The sequence below is a fragment of the Phycodurus eques genome, chromosome 17 (genome assembly GCF_024500275.1).
Source record: "Phycodurus eques isolate BA_2022a chromosome 17, UOR_Pequ_1.1, whole genome shotgun sequence".
NCBI lineage: Eukaryota > Metazoa > Chordata > Actinopteri > Syngnathiformes > Syngnathidae > Phycodurus > Phycodurus eques.
Genome location: NC_084541.1, coordinates 20,525,188 through 20,543,775, shown reverse-complemented (window position 1 = coordinate 20,543,775; position 18,588 = coordinate 20,525,188). Strand labels below are relative to the sequence as shown.

The 18,588-nt window shown below is 45.3% G+C and overlaps 3 protein-coding genes across 8 annotated transcripts; 1 reads left to right on the top strand and 2 right to left on the bottom strand.

Moving 5' to 3' along the window:
* Positions 1 to 1,549: 1,549 nt before the first annotated feature.
* On the bottom strand, positions 1,550 to 7,551 carry ppme1 (protein phosphatase methylesterase 1). The gene is made up of 14 exons (XM_061703161.1): positions 7,317 to 7,551; positions 6,228 to 6,319; positions 5,905 to 5,999; positions 5,744 to 5,801; positions 4,623 to 4,674; positions 4,152 to 4,306; positions 3,921 to 4,011; positions 3,779 to 3,844; positions 3,558 to 3,684; positions 2,890 to 3,019; positions 2,764 to 2,808; positions 2,617 to 2,681; positions 2,462 to 2,529; positions 1,550 to 2,304 (listed from the first exon to the last, which is right to left on the bottom strand). Exons 1-14 carry the CDS (start codon positions 7,400 to 7,402, stop codon positions 2,301 to 2,303), a joined length of 1,134 nt encoding a protein of 377 aa, XP_061559145.1. The 5' UTR covers positions 7,403 to 7,551; the 3' UTR covers positions 1,550 to 2,300.
* Positions 7,552 to 9,964: 2,413 nt separating this feature from the next.
* LOC133416495 (dicarboxylate carrier SLC25A8-like) lies at positions 9,965 to 14,471 on the top strand. Of its 2 annotated transcripts, none has more exons than XM_061703465.1 (7): positions 9,965 to 10,136; positions 11,032 to 11,165; positions 11,942 to 12,149; positions 12,238 to 12,435; positions 12,554 to 12,655; positions 12,999 to 13,155; positions 13,798 to 14,471. In XM_061703465.1, exons 2-7 carry the CDS (start codon positions 11,040 to 11,042, stop codon positions 13,901 to 13,903), a joined length of 897 nt encoding a protein of 298 aa, XP_061559449.1. In that variant the 5' UTR covers positions 9,965 to 10,136; positions 11,032 to 11,039; the 3' UTR covers positions 13,904 to 14,471. The 2 variants fall into 2 exon arrangements, with proteins under 2 accessions (XP_061559449.1, XP_061559448.1); XM_061703464.1 differs by having other exon boundaries at positions 12,975 to 13,155.
* On the bottom strand, positions 10,340 to 18,574 carry dnajb13 (DnaJ heat shock protein family (Hsp40) member B13). Of its 5 annotated transcripts, XM_061703463.1 has the most exons (9): positions 17,420 to 18,574; positions 17,228 to 17,331; positions 16,416 to 16,577; positions 16,194 to 16,342; positions 15,999 to 16,112; positions 15,711 to 15,824; positions 15,571 to 15,647; positions 14,912 to 15,123; positions 10,340 to 11,202 (listed from the first exon to the last, which is right to left on the bottom strand). In XM_061703463.1, exons 1-8 carry the CDS (start codon positions 17,485 to 17,487, stop codon positions 14,964 to 14,966), a joined length of 948 nt encoding a protein of 315 aa, XP_061559447.1. In that variant the 5' UTR covers positions 17,488 to 18,574; the 3' UTR covers positions 10,340 to 11,202; positions 14,912 to 14,963. The 5 variants fall into 5 exon arrangements, with proteins under 5 accessions (XP_061559447.1, XP_061559444.1, XP_061559446.1 ...); XM_061703460.1 differs by having other exon boundaries at positions 15,999 to 16,342; XM_061703462.1 differs by having other exon boundaries at positions 15,571 to 15,824.
* Between the last annotated feature and the right edge of the window lie 14 nt (positions 18,575 to 18,588).

Below are 18,588 nucleotides of genomic sequence, written 5' to 3'. Positions count from 1 at the left end.
CGAGAAGAAGCGGAGAACCTCTGCCGCGTTCGGGGGTCAAAATAATGCAAGTTGCGGGTCGGAAACGCTCGCTTGCTCCGTTTCACTTTGTGGCAGACAATATTCAGTACCCCGGGGTTCTAAAGTTGAAAAGCACCAATGTGCAATGGATGGCGGTTTCAGGAGCGCCGCCACCAGATTGAAATGCAAGAATTCAGATGTTGCACTTTTGGCCTCGCTCGTGCGTTAGTCAAGAAACAGCCGGTGAGAGAGAGTTAAGGTGAAATCAAATGTCATTGCACATTTCTGAGCGGAAGATGCGAAGGCGCTTGTGATCATGACAACAACCTTTATGTCACCAGGTACTTCTGCCTCTCTGGAATGTTTTCCAGGCCTTCAAGTGCTCTTTGTCAGAGGCCGAGGAGGTCTTGAGAGAGCTCGAGGCTTAAAGATCGCTGAAATGAAACTTCTTTTCATTCCCTTTGTTGCCACCTCCCCTCACGGTTCACACTCACAAATTGGCCGTACAGCCTGTAAGTGTTCATCTAAACTGGGGGAGGGGAGGGGGGGGAGAATAAGGTATTTCAATTCTGGGATGTTTCAGGACTCAATGCAGAGCCATCACATTCAAATGTTTACCACTGAGGACACCTGCTGGATAAAGCACGAAATTGACATTTCGTTCCCTCACACGCACATTTTTTTTAATTAAAAAAAAAAAAAAAAAAAAATATATATATATATATATATATATATATATATGTAAGACAAGATTGAAGGTATGACGACAAATCGACATCTATTTCAAAATGTTTCAGTGCATTTGTGCACAGCAGGGATCGAAAGAGTCTGCAGGCATCTTTCCAAGGTTTCGCCCCAAGTCAGCTGGGATGTTTGTTTGTTTGTTCTTTTAGCATTTTCAATTGGTCTTGTAGTTGAGGATTTGCACATCTGTGTTCAATAATAATAATAAAGAAAAGCAATGAACCCGGTTGACTTCTTTACAACAAATGTACTGTCTGCAGTTGTATTTTCTTACTTTTCAATCCACCTTGAATGTGAACTTTTAAATCCCGATGTTATTTGTCAGCAGGACTTCGCCCTGTTGTCAACATCACTCGAGAAGGCTTGTTTGTAGGCTTCCTGCATACTTTCAATTGATCTGGTCGTACCTAGACTTGAAAACGATTTGCTCTTTTTTGTTGTTTTTTTGTTTTAAATATACCACGGAATCATTTGCGATGGTGTGTGTTCGCATCTGGTCACAAAATTCACATTTGTATAAAACTATGTCATCGTCAATGTTTTCTCTCGTTTCAAATCCTCCCGAAACTCCTGAAGTGGCGTTTTCAATCGTTCAAGTGTTTTTCTTGCATCATTGTGCATCTTTTGAAGGACAATTCAAGGCATGCGACTGAACTCAATCGTACGAGGGAAAACGACACCTCTTGTCATATGAGATTGAAGAAAACTTTTCAAATCCACCTCCGTTAATTCTATATGCCCGTTTCAAAGGTTTTGACCGAGCGCAATACAGTAAGATTTCCAACGTGTAAACAGACACGATAAGCAATTTAAATGCTCATTTTATTTCACGAAATACATGAAAGAAAAGTTCACGGTAGTTTGTGTGCATCTGATGCCATTGTGCTATTTGAGATTCAATGAATGCACTCAATTTTGCTCTGTTTACACGTAGCAGCAACAATTCAAAACACACAAATCAAATGTACATTTTCTCTATTCCGTCGCACTCAACTGTATTTCCATTTGTATAGGCTTTTAATACATTTACAACAAAAAAAATATAGGTAACAATTGTTGGTCGTCGTCGTCGTCATTTTGCTTCGTCGCAAACTTAATTTGCAATGGGGGTTGAAATCATTTTGAGTACAACCGCACGAAAGCGATGTTGGTGCGGAGATCAAATCGTGACTTTTTGGAACCGTGGCAAAGTTTCTTCTTTACACCGGAGACGCCCACCGAGCAAATCAGCAGCAAACAAATCCGCTGTGTGGATCTTGCTAAATTGTACACGTGACTTCTTTTCAATCCCTCTCAATCATTTTTTTGCCAATACAAACACATTTTGGAACCATAACACATCACTCAAAAATAAAACATGGGAACTTTACATAAAAAAAAAAGTCATCACAAAGAAATGAAACAAATTATTCTTTTACAATAAAATAAGGCAAAGTATCTACATAAACAAATAATGAGTGTTTTTTTTTTTTAAATATATATTCTCTGTAATCTGCTGTTGTACAATGATGATGATGATGATTCTTCAAAATGTTCTTCTATGGCAACATATTAAATTAACTGTAGAAGGAGATCAGACAAATGTGACATTAGTTTATATATTTTGACATGTAGGACCAGCTCACTTTCATGCGTTTTGTTCCAAAATGGAGATTCGTCATCATTTTTACGTCCATAACAACGCGTTCAATTCCCATTTGGAAGGAGAGTCACTTACCACATATATCCTTCTTTAAAGTCAGCGAACTTGTGGCGGACCATGAACGTCGCGAGAGCGTCCGCTACCTGGAAAGAAAGAGACGACGCAACAACAATTAAAACGGCCGAGCGAATAATAACGCCGACACTGAAGTTCAAGTTCTTGCGACTGACTTTTTCAGGTGCGTCCTCGTGGACGGCATGACCACACTGAGGGAGGACCTGCATCTGAAACTTCCCTGAGGACAAACGAGAGACCATCAAGCGCGAGATCGGGGGATTTTTCTTGACGCACACAAAATGTCAATTTGAACTCTTCACCTTGCATCTGTCCGATGGTCAGATCTTTGTCAAGCCTGTCCACCCCTGCACAAAGAATGTTGCCATGTGAATTCCAAACAATAACGCGTCGACTATGAGAAATATTCGTGAGGTGAGGGATCGAACCTGCGAGCAGGAGCAGTTTTGGCACAGAGCAGGTGAGAAAAAGTGCAGACAGGCCTTTAAACCAGCCCTCCCAGTACTTTTCGGTCTTTGCCAAATCAACTCGCCACGTGAAGATGCTTTCTTTCTTTGTCTGAAACGAGTCACATCTTTTACAATACACTGGTAGGACGAGAGGAGATTTATTTATTTATTTTGTTTGGGTTTTTTTCAATTATTATTATGATATGTCAGCGGAGTGCAGCTACTCCCTGCACATCTCTGTATCGGAGACGGCTCTATGATTGTAATGTGGCAGCGATGACTCACGTAAGGTCAACTGCAGACAAAGAAACCTTAAGGAGTCATCTTAACCAAGTCACCAAAATGCTTGAGGAGACAAGGAACTGTTTCAAGCACACGCCACAGTCAGAGTTTGAGGAAATAAATGCACAAATACCAACTTTAGCCTGACGAATAGCTAAGGCACACACTCACAACAACATCGACAGGAACAAATGCAAGTAAAGAGCGACGTTTAGCTTGATTTTCACTGCAATGATGCAGTTTCCCCAGTAGTGATTTTTTCTGACTACTTTGCCAGGACCGTCAGCGTGAGGAATGGTGCCAACGCTTAGGGCAGAAAATAATATATCAGATCACGTCTCTACAGATTGCAGGTGTGACACAACCTCCTGGTCATCTTCCTTCATTCTTTTCTTGTTGGACTCTTCTTCCCCTACTTCATCCTCCTCTTCTTCTATGATACCTTCACCGATGCTCGTGGAGACCACTGGGCTCCTGGTGGACTCTTCGCATCTGTCAATGTCAGAGCAGTGGAAGGTATTAGCACCTGACGCCGACGCTTGACCTTTGTATTTATTTGGCCAACGTAGTCATAAACGGTACGGACCTTTTCACTTGGCCTCTCATCGACACCCGTGCCGACTCGATGTTTCGGATCTGCCCACTCTTCACGCTAATCCAGAAAGGTTGTAAATTTGTTTGAAAAATGTGCCCGCGTGAAATTCATGAAGATTCTGATGCAGACTTACCTCCACTCGATGGCATTTTCCAGCGATTTAAACATTTTTGGCCTACTTCTCAGGAAATTCTGCATGCTGTTCAGAGCGTCCATCGCCGTACCTGAGAAGAAACAATTTGTAAAAGACACACGGCGGGTTACAAAATGGACTTTTAAACCAAACGATGCATGTTTAAGATTCCAAAACAATCTTTGGCTGAGGCTCAAAACGCCCTAATTGTCACCCCCCCAAAAAACCTACCCTCGACAACGTCGATGACGCAGAGGCCAAGCAACGAAGGGATATGATTGGCAGCGGCGGTGTGAACCGCTATGGCCCCGCCCATGCTGTGCCCAATAACCATGATTGGCGGTGGGTTGTCTCCATAAAGTGCCTCCACTACTTTGCCAATATCCCTTCAAAAAGAATAGAAGCCGTTAACATTGTATCGGATATACGGTCCGCTCGGAAATCCACCAACAATGACACACCGTGTTAAGGGTTAAGAGAAGAAATAAATGTGTATACACAAATCTACACACGCCTGTTCAAATGCCATTTTTGGTGATATATTCACAAAAAAATAAACAAGACCAAGATAAATCATTGGAAATCTTTTTGCACCAAAACATGTGACCCATAACCTGTAAAAGTCACTTTTTAAAAAAATGAAATGTTTGAGAGGAAGCGCAAATAAAAGACTCAACTCAACAAATAAACCCAGCAACTTACTTGGCCATAGTGTCTGCAGAAAGATCTTCTGAATTTTTCACTTTGGAGTCACCTGCAGCAAACGACCAAGATGCACATGAACAAAGTGCTCCCTTGCTATATCGCCTCTCTGCATTAGCGCATTTTAAAGCGATCATTTTTTTCAAATGTTAGTTGTTTTTTTTTCCCCCCCTTCAGCTAGCGCAATTAACCCTTTTTGCACCATAATAATAGATATATGTATTAGTTTCACAGCTTTCAGGGGCAGTTTGAATCAGTCAAATTGCACAAAGTAGCGAAATTTGAAATACATATGCGCCGCGGTGTCACCGGTGAAAGGGTTAAGAGAAAGACAACGAGGCACAGAAGGTCCCCAACTAAACTATTACATGCAGTGGTTCACACAAGGCAGAGAAAGTGTCTGTCTGTGAGTATTGTTGTATGCTCTGCTTGTATGTGTTGCTGCTCTGTGTTTTGTTAAAGTAGCAGTTGTTTGAAGGTTCGCCGAACATCTATGCATATTTCCTGCGGCCCATCTGTGGCCTATTGGATTATATATGTAAGCACGCAGCCTTTTGCTCAATGAAATTATGTGGTTTGGTTGAACATTTTGTTGTTTCAGTATACAATGTTTCATTCTCTTTTGCTCTACGTGTCAGTTGTCTGGTAAACTTCCACTGGGAGTGACAAATGAACAATTTCAAGCAAGCACACGTTGCCTCGATTTGGAGAACGGTATGAATGAGAGCGGGAGAACAGATGCGAAGGAATACTTTCAAAAGTGTCTCCAGTGAGAGAGGTAAAACTACAAAAAATACGCTCTTTATATTGTGGCTCTTCAGCTATTTGCGGGCGCATGAGGAACGTATGCCGCTCAATAAACGGAGGTTCCCGTAAGCTTACAGTTAAACTATACTAAATTGCAACTGATTTGTTGAAGTTACACTACTGCCCTATAGGTGGTGGTGAGGCACATTCAAAGTAGTTATAGGCGCCCAAACAACTGCAGATTCATTTTTGGAGAGAAAAAAAAGAAAAAGAAAAATGGGGGTGGAAATTGGCTGTTCTGAATTATGGTGGAAGCATATCAACATAAACCTCTCGTGTCATGGCCAGAGCAACTTCTGTTAACTATCACTTACCATGAGCTCGAAGGTCCACAGCTACCACCCGGCAGTTAATCCTGCTGTAAATGACAGCCTGTAAAACACGTAGGAACGGCTTGACGTACACTTAAAACAACGAGGATTGTTAACGGTTATGTATGCGAGGACACGATAACGGCAAAAGCGCTGACGCTCACCGTGAAGACAGCCCAGGAGAGAGCAGAGTGTCCGCCTCCGTGGAGCAGGAGCAGCACGGGACCGTGAGCTCCGCTGCAGTAAACTCTGAAAATGTTCCGTGTCGTCAAGGAAACGCTGCACAGGATGTCAAGCCGTTTGTACGCCCAACAACTACATGTAAAAGATGCACGCGTCAGTCACGTCAATCCACTTTGTGTTGACCGAACCGAGATGCGCTTCCAAGTAGGAGCTCGTTGGAATAGAACACTTCCGAGGAATATCTCGCAATCGGCATTTCGAACAAATGTCTTCAGGCGGCGCGCACACGCAGTAAAAGATATGTCTTTGCCGTTTTCATTCTCCACTTCAACATCTTCCATGGTTTCAAAATACTGACTCCAGGACAACGGGGTGAAATCTCTCCTTCGTCCAGGCCTGGGTGTAAAAAAAAAAAAAAAGAAGAAAGTTGAACCTCCATCCATTTTCTACACAGATTATCCTAATTGGAATATTAAAATACTCTCATACCAAGAAATAAAAACATCATATATATTTAGAGTGGACTTTTTCAGGATGCTTTAGCTGTTAACTTTTTTTTTTTTTTGAGTAATAATCAAGATTACGGCTTAAGATCATAAACATATCTTTAAAAGCCTTTATGTTCATCGGCCCACGTTACGACAGATTGTCAAGAAATGGAAAAAGTTCTGCGCTTTTGCTACAGAAGATGTGTGATGCAACAGGGCGACGAACACTTTGCACCGGTTGCACTCGTGCGCCCAGCGCAAACGTTTGGTGCCCTGTCACGCCACACGTCCCAAAAAAGAATATTGCCTAAAACTTGTACAGAGGAACGCTCCAAAATTCCTCCTGATGACTCTGCAGGTCAGATATGAGGTCATTTCTGACAAAGGGTCAAGGGTCAACCAGTTATGAATGCCAAGCGTTCACAAAATGTTTCCCCTGGCAGATAATTGTTTGTGCGACGCATGAACCACGACCAATGTCTGCAGACATCCAGCGAACTTTTCCGTGCACTTGTGACGAGACCGTGCAAGCGCACCGACTGTTGTCGCAGTATTATGAAGCGACAATTCTGCCGATTCCAAAGAGTCTGTGAGCAGCTCCAGTTTGTCACATCCCGGCACAAGTGATGTCGTCTCAGGTCTAGAAAGGCTCTCTTGAAAAACCGGAACTCAGTCCGAGCAAACCGCTTCTAGCTAAGCTGTCAGGTCGTCGTAGCGTCTTAAAACTGGTCCATTTGAAACTCTTTTTGACAACATCGCTGCGAGCCAGTCCACAGGCCAATTGAGTCGTTTGACACCATCGCCGGTTGTTGTACTACAGTCAAATGAGGCGAATGTTAAATGCGGCACTTAAAAGCCCAATGGCGTTGACGGCATGCTAATGTGATGCTAAGCGACGCACTCACCCCATCTTCGTTTTGGAGCTGGACTGCAAGCCAGCCGGCACGGGCGGCCTGGAAGCTAACAGGTTTAAATGCAACTGTTTCTCCATCTTGCCTCGCGCGCTGCACGGGAGTTTGCTTCGACAGCTGCACCGGCGCTAGGCGGACATGACACAGCCGACAGCCGCTCACTGCTGCTGCATTTCAAGCGCCACGGGCTAACGGCTAGCAGGCTAGCAGGCTAATTCTCTTCTTCGTCTTCTTCGTCTTCCTGCGTTTGTGCTGATGTGTTGCTGCCACCCAGTGTCTATTAGTGTCAACAACAAGAAAAAAAGTTTCACGTTCTTCTCATCCTGTGGTTCTCCAACCTTTTACACTAAGTACTACCTAAAAAATAAAATAAAAATAAAAATAAAATAAAAGATACGCAGCTCTCCTAGTACCACCATGACGACCAACATTAAATAAAATGTACTGCACCCAAAAGTAAAATAAAAAGTACACAGAAAAGTCATTTGAATGGTAGGAATTCAAACATGTACTTCAGTTGCACAAGATTAAAATGTTTAAAACTAACATATTTGAATTTTTTTTAGGTCGGTCAGTACTGTAGGTGGGTAAACGGGTACAATGGGTTAGCTCCCAGTCATTGTGCTTGCAGTCATGCGATATGACGACACGATACAGAGAGTACATCTTACGGTGTCTTTGTGGCTTTTGAAGGCCTTATGTTCGAGCAAATCTTAAAGCTTTTTCCTCTGTACATTCAAGTAAAGTTGCTAAATTGGAGGTGAAAAGACATATTCATTGTTTTCAAGGGTTGCTTTCTTCATCTCATAACAGTAAACTAATTTGCCTTGCAAACAGGGCGGCAGGTGAACGGGTCAGTGAAGAACGAGGCATACTCGCGCGCTGCACAAACGTTTACATTAAGCGGCGCCTGACTTTATCAATAGGCGCGGGCCTTATTTATAGCGCGGCGGCGATCAGCTCTGTGCACTGCGCTCACGCACACTCGGAGGGTATTCCAAGCGCAACGGAGCGCAGCATGGAAAGCGAGCGGGCCCGCTTTCATTTTGCAAGGAGCGTGTGTGAGGTCACCCCGATCTGGTTGGAGCCGGAACAGCCGGGAGGTGTTTACGGCCGTCTGTGCTGCGTGAGAGTCCTTTTAGATTGCCAGGGAAGTGGAGAGAGGTTCATGTTAGATAACGTAACTGGGGTAAAGTGCTCATCCTGCTTTCCTTCGCACTTTAGCCTACAAGACTTTATTTGCCAGCGTATCACAAATCTAAACGATAAAAAGACAAGCAGGAGTGCTTTTGAAGTGTATATAGTCCAGGATCTAGAAATGCGGTCGTTTTATAAGAAGTATGGAACACCGCAGACGGCCTCCCATCAGCCGACAGTGCCTTGAAAGCGTCTCCCTTCTCCACACAGCAGCGCGTGCAGATGCTTGGTCGATTGATTGCACGCAGACGCCGTACACGGATTGGAAGAAAAAGCGTGACCCGTGAAAAGTCACCCAATTGCTCTTTTTGTGCTTAGGCCAAAGCCATGTCTAATGTCGAAACATGCTTCGGTGCCATTTTTGCTATCTTGGGGCCAGGAGCAATGTTGAAGTGAGCGGAGGAGCTTCGTTTAGTCAGGCCATAGCCTTGTCTAATAGAAAGGGGGGGGGGGGGAACTGCTTTACTGCCATCTTGGGGCATCTACAAAGCTTTTTGGGCGAGCGTCATATTTTCGCTATTTGCGTCAGGGCCTAAGTCCCGATCTGCTACGAATAGCGGGATTTCACTGTACACTACAGAATTCTGAAAACAAAAGATGATCTCGTCTCAATTTACCTGCAAATACTCCGTGTGGACTCTTCCCGTCGCATGAATGACAACAGGTGTAAACACAGGTGAATTGTAAGTGGAGGAGCATTCCATTATTCTGCCTGTCACTACATGTCTCTGACATAGATAGATAAACATTATTAGTTGTAAATCACTCATCATTTTCTGAGCAATGAAGTGAAATCGGACAATTTCTCACTCAATGATTGCTAGAGAGAATTGATGAATGGGTGAATTTCTTAGCAATTCCCAGCCCAACTATAAACGAGTGTCAACATTTCCCGCCAACTCGTGTGTGTGTGTGTGTGTGTGCACGTTGTGTGTTTGAGGACAGTTTTGTGCATTGGCACTTCCTCTGCTACGAAATAGAGCACAAAGCAGAGGTGGGAAGTTAATAATATAGATTTTTTTAAAGTATAAAAACTTCAATAGATTTTTCAGCTGTGTGCTCGAGTATTTAATTGTCTGTACATTAACTGAATCACAGGAGTCAAATCAGTACTTTTCTACTTCGGTGCAGAGTGTGAGTCCTTTTGCCACCACCGGTGGATGTTATCCGGCGCGGCCTTCCCGCGAGTCCCTCCGAAAACACCGACAGAATTCCAGAAGTGTGAGCCAATAGACACACAAAGGACCGCGTGTTCCATGAACTCACTGGAGAACACGCACGTAAGGATCACATAATAGACAGCGCAACAAGTGCTGACGTCGATGCGGTTCGGCGTGATCGGAATGCGCTTGCGGAGTCCGCGGGCCAGCGATGAAGATCAACAAGAGCTCGGGTATCCCGCCTGGCCGGGTCTCGTTCGCAGCCCGGTCAACATGACTACTCGCACGACAGGCGGCTTCAACTTGTCACGCAGCTGCCTGGGGGTCACGTGCAACAAAGGCGGCCATAAATGCAGCAGCTCGGCGGCCGCACAAACGGCGAGCGAGCGAGCGCGCGCGCGCGGATCACCTCCACCGTCGTTCCTTCACTTTGCTGCTGCACCCGAACACAACTAAGGCAAGCTACTCCATTGCATTGCATTTCTTGGAGCCGACGGAACTGCGGACGACGGTTCAAATACTAAAATACTCGATAAATCGATGGCGTGTTGTTCGGAGGTCAGAATATGTATCAAACCGGGTCTCTGGCAGATCAAAAGCAGTTTCAACGGAACGTCTCTTCGCTTTAATGGCCGAAATACCAAAAGATTCAGAGCTGATTCGTTTCATTTTACAATGATTTGCCTGGCGGGTTGATTGATACATTTGAATGTAGATTGATAACCAATGATGGAATTTACGACCACAATAGAGATTCTTCCTTGATCTCGTCCTCTTTTCTGTGTGATGGTCTTTTTTTTTTTTTAAAAGCGTCAGAGTCAATGAGGGAGGATACAAATTTTCTGACAAAGTGGCAACTTTACAAAACTCAAGTCATTACATGACCAGATCGAATATCGTTTTGCAAAATTCAAGTTGAACATTTACCAGAACAAAGGCAAGCTATGAACCACAAGACCATTTTTTAAAATACATTATTTTACAGGCATAAATGTTGCTCAAGCTATTGGTTAAGCATACTGCCAGTATTTGAAATGGATTTCCAAAATGTTGGCTTTAGTACAGTACAAGACCAAATGGATTTATCATGAAGTGATGTGCCAGTACTTTTGCATCATTATATTTGAAAACAACTTCCCGTACTTCTGCCCACTGATTGGCTTGGAGAAATCACGCGGTCCTGCTGCGTTGTCGTGACGCACGCGGCATACATTTCCGCTTTGGTGACCAAATAAAGTTCTTTCTCCTCAACCTCAGCGATGTTGCGCGACTTGATTGATGAGGTGTTAGAGGTCGGGTTGTGGCGTCCCCGCTCTACGGCGTGCGCAGGTCACGTACTGTCGCTTTCTCAGGTGGAAAAATGGTCTCGGTGACAACCAGAGAGGCGCCGCCCTCGGCGACGGTCAAGTTCTTTGGCGCTGGCGCGGCGGCCTGCGTAGCCGACCTGGTGACCTTCCCGCTGGACACGGCCAAAGTCCGACTGCAGGTGGGATGACGTAGACCGCCGATTCCCGACCGCTGCGCTGTGAGAGATCGGCAGGTGTGCCGTGGGAATTTCACACAATTGCTCTCAAATGATTGATATACTACAAATAATGCACAGCAGGCACATGCACACATGGACCCGGAGCGGTCCTCAAGCACCTACCCTTCTGCCCTGGGTGAAAGAAGTCGCTTTTTTCCCCCAATCAATATTTAAAAAAAAAAAAAAAAAAAAACCCAAAAAAGTTACAGTCTCTGTCCTCAATTCCACCCAACACGTTTTGATAACCGTGGGGCATTTATTTGAGTCCTTGGGAGAGTTGTACTTTGGCACCCCCTTCATTTTCCAAAACCTGACGTTCGTTATTAGTCTCCTCCTTTGTTAACAGCTGTATCATTGAATGTTTGACCGTATGAAGGTTAATATATACAACAGTTTCTTCATTGTATGAATCATTTTGGCAACGGTGAGCTTTTTGTGGGGCTTGAGCACCTGCCCCCCAAAATGTCTGTGCACGCGCCCGATGTACAGTATCTTCGTTTATCGATCAATGCCAGTGACGAATAGCGACAGGAAGAACAATTCAATTCTCTTCTACTCGGCGGCAATGAACCTGCGTAACCTCTGTTTGTGACGTACACACTGCACACAGGAAAGCCGCAACTGAGATTTGAAACCCGACCCTCAGAACTGCGAGGCGGACGCGCTGAGCGCTTGCTCACGCGCCGCCGGATAAAAATGAATCCCGTTCAATGTGCCTGCGACCCTGCGGTCTTCAGGTTCAAGGCGAGGTTCCGACAGCTGAGGGTGCCAACGCGAGGCGATACCGCGGGGTGTTTGGCACCATCGCCACGATGGTGCGCACCGAGGGCCCCGCGAGTCTTTACAACGGACTGGTGGCAGGACTGCAGAGGCAGATGAGCTTCGCCTCCGTACGAATCGGTCTCTACGACTCCATGAAGCAATTCTACACTCGAGGCGCTGAGAGTGAGTATCCCGAATCGCGGCCCGGGAGAATTTGCTCATTTGACGAAGGCGTCCTCGATAGTAACAGGCGCACGCACGTGTCGCAAAGGTTCGGGCATCGTCACCGGGCTCATGGCGGGCTGCACCACCGGCGCCATGGCCGTGGCTTTCGCACAACCCACCGACGTGGTGAAGGTGCGCTTTCAAGCCCAGGCGCGCCTGTCCGACGGCAGGAGGAGATACAACGGCACCCTGGACGCTTACAAGACCATCGCCCGGGACGAGGGGATACGAGGCCTTTGGAAAGGTATTCGTACCGGGCTGGGGGGGGGGGGGGGAGAAAAAAAAAAAACAAAACAAAAAAAAAAAAAAAAATCAGCATTTCCGCGGCTTCCCGAGTCGGCATCCAGTTTGCTTTCTTGCAGGGTGCGTGCCCAACATCGCCCGTAACGCCATCGTCAACTGTGCGGAGCTGGTGACCTATGACGTCATCAAGGAGGTCATCCTGAAGTATAACTTCATGACAGGTGAGCTCATCAGAAGCAGGAAGAGCTCGAGTACAATTTAGTTTTGGTTTTTACAAGAGCGCCGCCGTGCGGACAAGCAGAAGCCAAACTGCTCCGTGCTCTTTTTTTTGTTTATTGTTACTTTTAAGCCTTTCTCGAAAGCCACTGACGTTTGTATTGAAATGGTTACGTTTTTATACACAAACGTGCGTCTGTAGATGACAATTTGTGGTTTGGAAACAAACGTTTACTCGACATGCAGTGTATTGAATGGGGCTAATGCTAAGCAGCTAATTACCGCGTCATCCGCGGGCCGCTAATGGCTTTGGCTGCCTTGCAGACAACCTGCCGTGCCATTTCACAGCTGCCTTCGGCGCGGGCTTCTGCACCACGATGGTGGCGTCGCCCGTGGACGTGGTCAAAACGCGCTTCATGAATTCGGGCGCCAACCGGTACGGCGGCGCCGTCGGCTGCGCTCTCACCATGATGAAGAACGAAGGGCCCGCGGCCTTTTACAAAGGGTAACTACTGACCTGTTCTGTATTCTGAAAGCGATGCCTTGAGATCGTACGTACCACCCGACCAAGTACTTCGAGCGCAAGGTGGACAGACCGTGTGACAATACCCGCAGGCATATATTCTTGATCTTCGGCGTAGAATGAGAAGCCGCGAGAGGGGCCGAGCCTCCAGTGCAGTTATCTGTGTGTCTGGTCGCCGATGGTGTAGCGGTGCACTCGCCTGACTTTGGTGCGGGCAGCGTGGGTTCAGTTCCCACTCAGCGGCGGTGCGCATGTGAGTGCGAATGGTTGTCCGTGTCTCGATGTGCCCTGCGACCGACTGGCGACCAGTTCAGGGTGTAGTCCGCCTTTGGCCCGAAGCCGGCTGGGATAGGCTCTGGCGCCCCGCCACCCTAACCGGGATAAGCGCTGTTGCAAATGGATGGATGGATGTCTTATACTGCCCCCAGGCGGCCGATGTTATTTTTAATGCTCCGTTTAATTATTTTTTTTAAATTAATTTAGAAAGTACATCATCATAGAGTGCTATTTTTCGTCATTGAAATACACACCACAATTTGTTTTCTCCCCCCCCCCTCCCACCACTTTCGTAACACGGCAGCCATCAGTAACAAACACTAGTGTCCATCGTTGTTCCTCCGCCAGGTTTACGCCTTCTTTCCTGCGACTGGGCTCCTGGAACATCGTCATGTTCGTCACGTACGAGCAAATCAAGCGAGGCGTAACGCAATACTGGGAGTCGCCATTTTGAAGCAGGAAGCCGCACGGGCTCAAGTTTCATCACGGGCGCAGCGTGGTGACGAGCGCTTCGTTGACTCCGCTCACGAGAGACCCCAAAGAGAACTTGAAAAAGGGTTTGGGGCACCTGCGCTCACAACTCAAGACGGATCAAACGTGGACTTGCCACAGCCGCAAGTCGGACTTCCCGCGCTAATTTCTGCTTCGGGAATGGCGGCGACGGCCTTTCGGAATCCAGTTGTGGGCGTCGTACACTCAGATGCGTGCGAAGGGTACCAGAATACACGGATCCAAATTGGGGGTCCGCTTTAAAGCGGGATGTTTATGTTTACAGCAATAAAGTGGGAAATTGTGCCGATGCTGTACTGCATTTAACATTGAGACCGTTTACAATAAGTAGACTGAACCAGACGTCAAGAACGTCATTGAATTTATGTGAGGAGGTTTTGTTTTTGGAGCGTTTACAGTGTTTGCTTGCCAGTCATGTGGTCCCGGTTAATTATAGGATATGCACTTAAATACAATCATTTGTTGCTGGTCGATCAATTAGAAACGTGATAAAACTGAAACGAAACAAATAAAGTAACATTTTTGCAAATGTCTGTTGTTGAAGGGTGTGATTTGCTTTTCTATTGTTTATCGACAATTAATACTTTTTTCTTTTTTTTTTGGTTCTCTCACTTGAAATGCAACCGGCTAGTCAATCAATTGTTGGGTACACAGGCACGTGGGAGAAAGGTTTCCAATATTTTGGTGACCTGGGTTTTACACCACTGGAATGCAACCACAATTACTGAGCAAAGTCCAAGCCAGATGTTTGCTTCAAACCAACGTGTTTACTAAATAAATGTAGAACGACAAGAGTGCGGTGGCGTGCGGATGTGTGAGGAGGTGCTGAAGGAACGGGAAGGACGGAAAAAAGCTTTCATGGCCTGAACGTATGGATCTCATTTTGTGCGCTGTGCAAAACGCCGTCAGCAGGACTCAGCATTGTCGTTGTGCGTTAGCGTAAGGGACTTACATTTCTCTTCTTTGCTCCGTGATGGCCAAAAAAAAAAAGGGGCCAAATGTGATCAATTTTTAAAAAGTAGAGCTTGTTTGATGAGATCCTTCCTGTCCGGGGAGAGCCTCTCAGGAAACTGGATGCCAAAAATAAGGATGAGGTTTCCTCGCTGCAAAGGATTGTGGGAGAGCGGCATCCCCTCGCCAGTCACCACTTTTTGGTAGGTGAAGCTGCAAATTTGAGAAAAGGGATACGGCCTTCGTAAAGATCCTCTGAGATCTACTTACTCCACCGGGGGTGGGCAAAATAGGGCCCGTGTGCCACGTACCGCGCGTTCGTTTTTTTTATTTCAGCCCAGTAAGAGTCCTCATTATTTATTTACTAGAAGTAATTTCGTTGTTCATCTATCAGTGCCACCGACGTACATTGACAAGGCCGAACAATTAATTGTTCTTCCGCTAGATGGCAGACGGTGCAATTAACCCGTGTATCCACCAGTTGCCATTCATACACCGGAATGTTCGGATTTCAACGAGATATTTCAGTATATAGCATAGACTTTTTGTAAAATTCGTTTGCGCAATGAGATTTGATTTGATTTTTTTCATAAAACTTGCTCTTGCCGAATAAAAGGCTGGGAAACACTTCAAGGGCAATCGAAAGAGGAAAAGACTTACTGCACAATGTCGTTGATGGGAACGTTGAGGAGTCTGCCATCGAGCGTTTCCACGTTGACAGAACAGCCCGTCAAGGCCTGTTGGGCAAAGAGAAGAAGTTGCCGCTCGCGTTTTCGTTCCTGCCTCTGAGCATGGCTCACCATTGCCAGTGAAATCTGGGCCTTGTAGATCAAGTCGTTGTTTTGCCTTTTGAACTGGGGGTGAATCTTCTGTCGCACTACGAACACGATATCTGCGGGGATCTTGTTCGGGCCCTGCGGGTCACAAAATCGAGACGGTGACCGTTATCCGGTCGAGGAAAATTCCGATATTTTCTCCGGGTCCCGCGGCTTCCTCCCTCATCGGCGATTTGTTTTCGGGGCGTGAACTGTCTCAAGTCGGCGCCGCGCGCACGAGCGGAATCCTGTGTGAATCCGTTGTTCTCTTACCTGATCGCCCTCTTTGGAGAAAATCACCTTCGTGCCTTCTTTCCATCCGGGTTTTACATCGATAGACAGAATCTTATCCTTAATACCCGACGTGTAGCCATCGTCGTTCATAACCTGGGAGTGGCATCGCAATGTCAGTGTTTCTTTTGAACTTATAACAACAGCTAGATGAACGTGCGTCCCGAACCGACCGACCCTTCGAGAAATCTTGATTTTTTTAGTGCAACCGTGGAAGAGGTCATCCAGGGACAAATGAAGATCTCTCTCGATGGGGGGATCTTGCGTCTTGACCTCCTCTGGGAGCAGGCCGCCCAGCAGCAGGGGGATGTCGTTGGTGTAGAAGTCTGATCAGAGACAAAAAGACAAAATCATTGCACAATCAAAGTCCTTTTCCATCACCAAACATTTGCGCGCTACCTGCAAACGGGTTGTCACTGCCGAAAAACTGTCGGAAGGTTTTGTCTGGATTGCCGTGGTAGACGTATTTGGACGACCAAGCGCCGCCGCTGCCGAACTCGTAAGGGATTCCGCCTTTCAGGCCCTCCACTCCAAACTTGTCGTACGTTGCCTTTTTGCGAGCTGTCACGGCATAAACAAACGCTGAGCGGTCAGAAGAATATCGCAACACACGTAAAGCAGATTTTGACGGCCATCGAAGGCACACGTGCGCGATAGTCACGCCATGGAATCGGGATCTTGATATGGAAAACCTGTCAGGAGGATGGATTATCTCGGCAAAGGAGAAGTGCTCACGAACACACATTTAGATGGAACATTTCATTTATTTCAAGAGTTCGATTTACAAAGTGAAACTTTATATATAAAGTGTTATATAGACTCACTAAACAGAGGAATATATATATCTATATCTCTATACACACACACACACACTTATACCCAACATGAAGCCCATTTCAAATAACTGGAAAATGACATAACCATCAAAAAGACTTTTTTTTTTTTTTTTTGGGACAAATAACTGAAAAGTATTTCATTCTTTGGTTAATGAATATATGGGATTCGAGTTTCACTTTACGAATTGAAGTCAAATGAACTCTAATGTATTTGAAATGTAAATTGAATAGCTAATGTTGTGGCCAGAGAATGAGAATGATTGTGCAAAACAGAACACAAAGGGGAAAGAAATAACCCCCCCCCCAAAAAAACTAGCATAACAGTAATGTATGTACTGTTATATGATACAAGTAACTCATGGGGAATACGCTTACGGTCACTCAAAACATCGTAGGCTTCACCCAGCTGGTAAAATTTCTCAGCACTTTCAGGTTGTTTGTTGCTGCTCGGATGAAACTTGAGTGACAGACGTCGATACCTGCAAAACAAGAGAACAAGAGAACAAAAATGATGCATCCATCCTGGCGTGAGCGGTTGATTACGAGCTTGTTGCTAGGTAGACTTACGCCTTTTTGATGTCTGCGTCTGTCGCATTTCTGTTGATTTCAAGCTTGTCGTAGTACTCGCTGCACATTGCAACGTCGAATGCTTGGTCGGGAGGTTTGGTTGTTTTCTTTAGGAGTACAAATGGAAAATAAAGCGATAAATGAAGCAAATAAGTCGTAGCCGGATATTAACGCGTTGTAATTCCACGCCACGGCGGGTTCTTCGATCCTCGTGACAATGTCGCAGTCACACAAACACGTGACTAATGATCTCACACACACAAAATAAAATGTTTTTGAGGTCCAGGTCGCATCAAAGGAATTTAAATCCCGATGACATAAATGACGTTTATGATTTGATAACAATTGACGCGAAAGATAAGCTATAGCGTCGGCCGCCTGACGTCTCGTTCAGCGCTGACAAGTGACCGAGGTACGAAGCAACGAGCGCTCGTATCACAAAACAACTCCAACCTCGGTTTGTAGGTCATGTTTACCTCGGTCGCTACGGGCAACCGACCAGTCCAGGGACCGTCAATAAAGGGTAGACCCGAATATAGCCTCAAGAAAATGGATTTGAGGTAGAAAGTAGTTACACTCATAAAAGAATAGCTGTTGCTGATGTAGTTGAGGATGACCGAACTACTTCCACATGCGGACTCGTTGACAACTTATATTTTCGGCATGTGCAATGTACACGTCGAAAAGTTGAAAAGTGAAACTCGTACGGATTCATCAAACAGGAATTTCTTGAGATGATGATGATTTTTTTTTTTTTTGTTCGCTGTAAGCTATAATCAAAAAATGTCAAAATTTTATTACATTTTTAACTATATCTTTGCCATATGTGACTTAGAATTTCACATTATTTCTTCGCATTAAAATCAAACTTTGAATTTTGAAACCATCGGAAAAAAAAAAAAAAAAAAAATCAACATCTAAAAAAAATAATCCGGTGTAAAATCAAACTCAGATGGCAAAAAAAAAACAACCAAAAGTGAAAACATCCGGATAAGCGAGTCCATCCGACGTCCGCCCAATCAAGTTAACGGACATCAGTCACGTGACACTGATACTGCAAAGTGACATTTTTTTACGGTGTGATTTTGCTGAATGTTCCAAATGTAAATTCAAACTCCAAAGTCACAGATCTACATCATTTAGAAGTTTGACTTTTGGCATTGAACTAC

Coding starts and splice junctions, on each gene's coding strand:
- ppme1 (XM_061703161.1), bottom strand. CDS start 7,402: ATGGAGAAACAGTTGCATTTAAACCTGTTAGCTTCCAGGCCGCCCGTG. Junction 5,802..5,904: donor TCTCCTGGGCTGTCTTCACG/GTGAGCGTCAGC, acceptor CGTGTTTTACAG/GCTGTCATTTACAGCAGGAT. Junction 4,675..5,743: donor TGTGGACCTTCGAGCTCATG/GTAAGTGATAGT, acceptor CGTTTGCTGCAG/GTGACTCCAAAGTGAAAAAT.
- LOC133416495 (XM_061703464.1), top strand. CDS start 11,040: ATGGTCTCGGTGACAACCAGAGAGGCGCCGCCCTCGGCGACGGTCAAG. Junction 12,150..12,237: donor CTACACTCGAGGCGCTGAGA/GTGAGTATCCCG, acceptor CGTGTCGCAAAG/GTTCGGGCATCGTCACCGGG. Junction 12,436..12,553: donor GATACGAGGCCTTTGGAAAG/GTATTCGTACCG, acceptor GCTTTCTTGCAG/GGTGCGTGCCCAACATCGCC.
- dnajb13 (XM_061703458.1), bottom strand. CDS start 17,487: ATGTGCAGCGAGTACTACGACAAGCTTGAAATCAACAGAAATGCGACA. Junction 16,578..17,227: donor CTACGATGTTTTGAGTGACC/GTAAGCGTATTC, acceptor ATGCCGTGACAG/CTCGCAAAAAGGCAACGTAC. Junction 16,343..16,415: donor CAGTGACAACCCGTTTGCAG/GTAGCGCGCAAA, acceptor GTCTCTGATCAG/ACTTCTACACCAACGACATC.